The 2,333-nt window shown below is 39.6% G+C and overlaps 1 protein-coding gene across 1 annotated transcript in view; it reads left to right on the top strand.

Annotated features, from left to right (window-relative positions):
- SYNE2 (spectrin repeat containing nuclear envelope protein 2) overlaps positions 1 to 2,333 on the top strand; it is a 285,164-nt gene that overhangs the window by 39,551 nt on the left and 243,280 nt on the right. The window contains exon 15 of the mRNA XM_042781144.1: positions 1,661 to 1,834. Coding sequence (XP_042637078.1) covers positions 1,661 to 1,834 — 174 coding nt within the window. The remainder of the gene's footprint in view (positions 1 to 1,660; positions 1,835 to 2,333) is intronic.

The following is a 2,333-nucleotide window of genomic DNA, read 5'->3' on the forward strand; positions in this document are numbered from 1 at the left end:
TTGCCTGACTTTTATTTCAGGCACCTCTGGGTGGACTCGCACCTCCCACTTCATGATTAGCAGCCAAGAACATTAATCGCACCACCCAGGGACTCCTTTCCTACTATATGGAGACTTAATCAGGGGAAATCTGTAAAGATCTGTGACTTAGTCCCTGCTAAAACTAACTCATTGCCATCAAGTCATTTCTGACTCATAGAGACCCCTTCATGGGTTTCCGAGGTGGTATCTCTATGGGAGTAAATTGCTCTGTCTTCTTTCCAAGGAGTGGCTGCTGGGTTTGAACCACCAGACTTCTGGTTAGCAGTCAGATACCTTAGACTCTATGCCACCAGAGCTCCCACTTAGTCCCTTAGTGCTGCTCTAGCAAAAAATACCACAAGCAGTTAGCTTTAACGAAACAGAAATTTATTTTCTCACAGTTTAGGAGGCTAAAAGTCTGAATTCAGAACTCCCTATCTGTTGACTCTGGGGGAAAATCGTTGTCTTAGCTAGTCTAGCGGGAGCACTGGTAGCATAGTGTCTCAGGCACTTGACTGCTAACCAGAAGGCTGGCGGTTCAAACCCACCAGCCACTCCTTGGAAGGAAGATGGGGCAATCTACTTCCATAGTGATACTGCCTCGGAAACCCAAGGAGGGGTCTCTATGAGTCGTGTCCGACTCGACAGCACATAACAGCAACAACAACAGCTAGTTTAGCAAACCACACTGGGAGTTCCTGGGCTTGTAGACTAGTCTGGCTTCATCATCTTCAGATTGTGTTGGTCTTCCCCCTGTGTCTGCCTTCTTCTGTGCCTACATTGCTCTCTTATATCTCAGAAGTAATTGGTTTAAGGCACACCCTGCACTGATTTGGCCTGATTAACATAAGAAACTCTATTTCCAATTGGGATTACACCCACAGGTATAAAAAGTCATAAAAAAGCAAGCCACTGTCCTCAAGTCAGTTCCCACTCAGGAGCAGAAGAGAAATGCACCACAGGATTTCCAGTGCTGTGATCTTTGTGGAACAGACAGCCACATCTTTCTCCCATGGAGTGGTTGGTGGGTTTGAGTCATAGACTTTTCGGTTAGCAGCTGAGTGCTAACCTGGGTTAGGAATTGCAGCACCTGAATTTGTGCATAATGTTTTAAATTACTGTTGTCTTCCAATACATTTAAAATAGGATCTAATTTTACATACTTTTAGGATGTATGTCTGTCTTATAAAGCTTTAGTATATATACCTATAGAATGCTGAGAGATTAATAATGTGAAAAGTTTAACGTTGTTAAATTTAATCCTAATCTCTTGATGATGTTTCTCTATTGTGGCTAACAGCTGTATTTAAACTCACTTGTACATGAGTGTTTAGAAGTATGTTTATAGAACCAATACCCAAATTTTATCTAGTTGTCTTGTCTGTAAAATGGAGATAACAGTATCTGATAAGAATGATACTGTAAATTAAGAAAATATATGTAAACAAACCTTTTAATCTGTAAAGTACTACATGCTACGGTGAAGTATTCTGATTGTCCACTAAGTAGATCTTAAAATCATTAAAATATATTAAGTTAGCAGTCTTTAAGAAAGAAAGATACTTTAGTTTTTTAAATGGAAAATAGCTTTATAATGTAAAAGTTGCCATTTTCTTTGCGATAATTTTGCATGTTATAGGCTGGAGAAGAACCTGAACAAGAAAATGAAGAATTAACAGAGGAACTAAAACTGGTTGAAGAGGTTGAAAAACTCATTGGACAGGTGGGAAAGTGGGAGGCAGAAACCAAATCTGCTTTGGACCTTCTGAGACATCCGGATCATGGGGATGTGTCAGTGGTAGAAGCTTTACAGGTATGAGTATAAAAGTATGAAGAGGACAGTTTTCATGGTTGTGGATTTATGTTTTAACATAAAGAAAATGTTTACAAGTTAATGGCAATAAACCTATAGTTTAAATGTTGCTTGTCAGAAGTTTTAAAAATGGCATGGTTTCTACCTCAGAGGTAGAAAGTCCTTTGCTTAAAGACATAAAAACAGATGAAAAGACCACTAATACTACCTTTTGAGTCTAAGCTCTTGAACTGATATTCCCAGCTATAGAATGAGAATTGAAATAGTTTCTTGCTTCAGAGGACAGTGGGATGATGGATCTGTATCGCTGAGTGCTATGTGGACATAAGAGATTAGACAATCTATGCTTTCAAAGCTCACCTGTTGATTAAGTCACTCTTCCCTACTTACTTGATGGAGGGACGGTGAGTGATATCCTTAGGACTCTGTTATTTTCAGCCAGTCAACTCACTGAAAACCAGTGAGGCAAGAGTATATCTTAACATCCTTCACTTCTCCT

Source organism: Orycteropus afer, unplaced genomic scaffold (assembly GCF_000298275.1).
Source record: "Orycteropus afer afer isolate SDZICR_OR568_19922 unplaced genomic scaffold, OryAfe1.0 scaffold00088, whole genome shotgun sequence".
NCBI lineage: Eukaryota > Metazoa > Chordata > Mammalia > Tubulidentata > Orycteropodidae > Orycteropus > Orycteropus afer.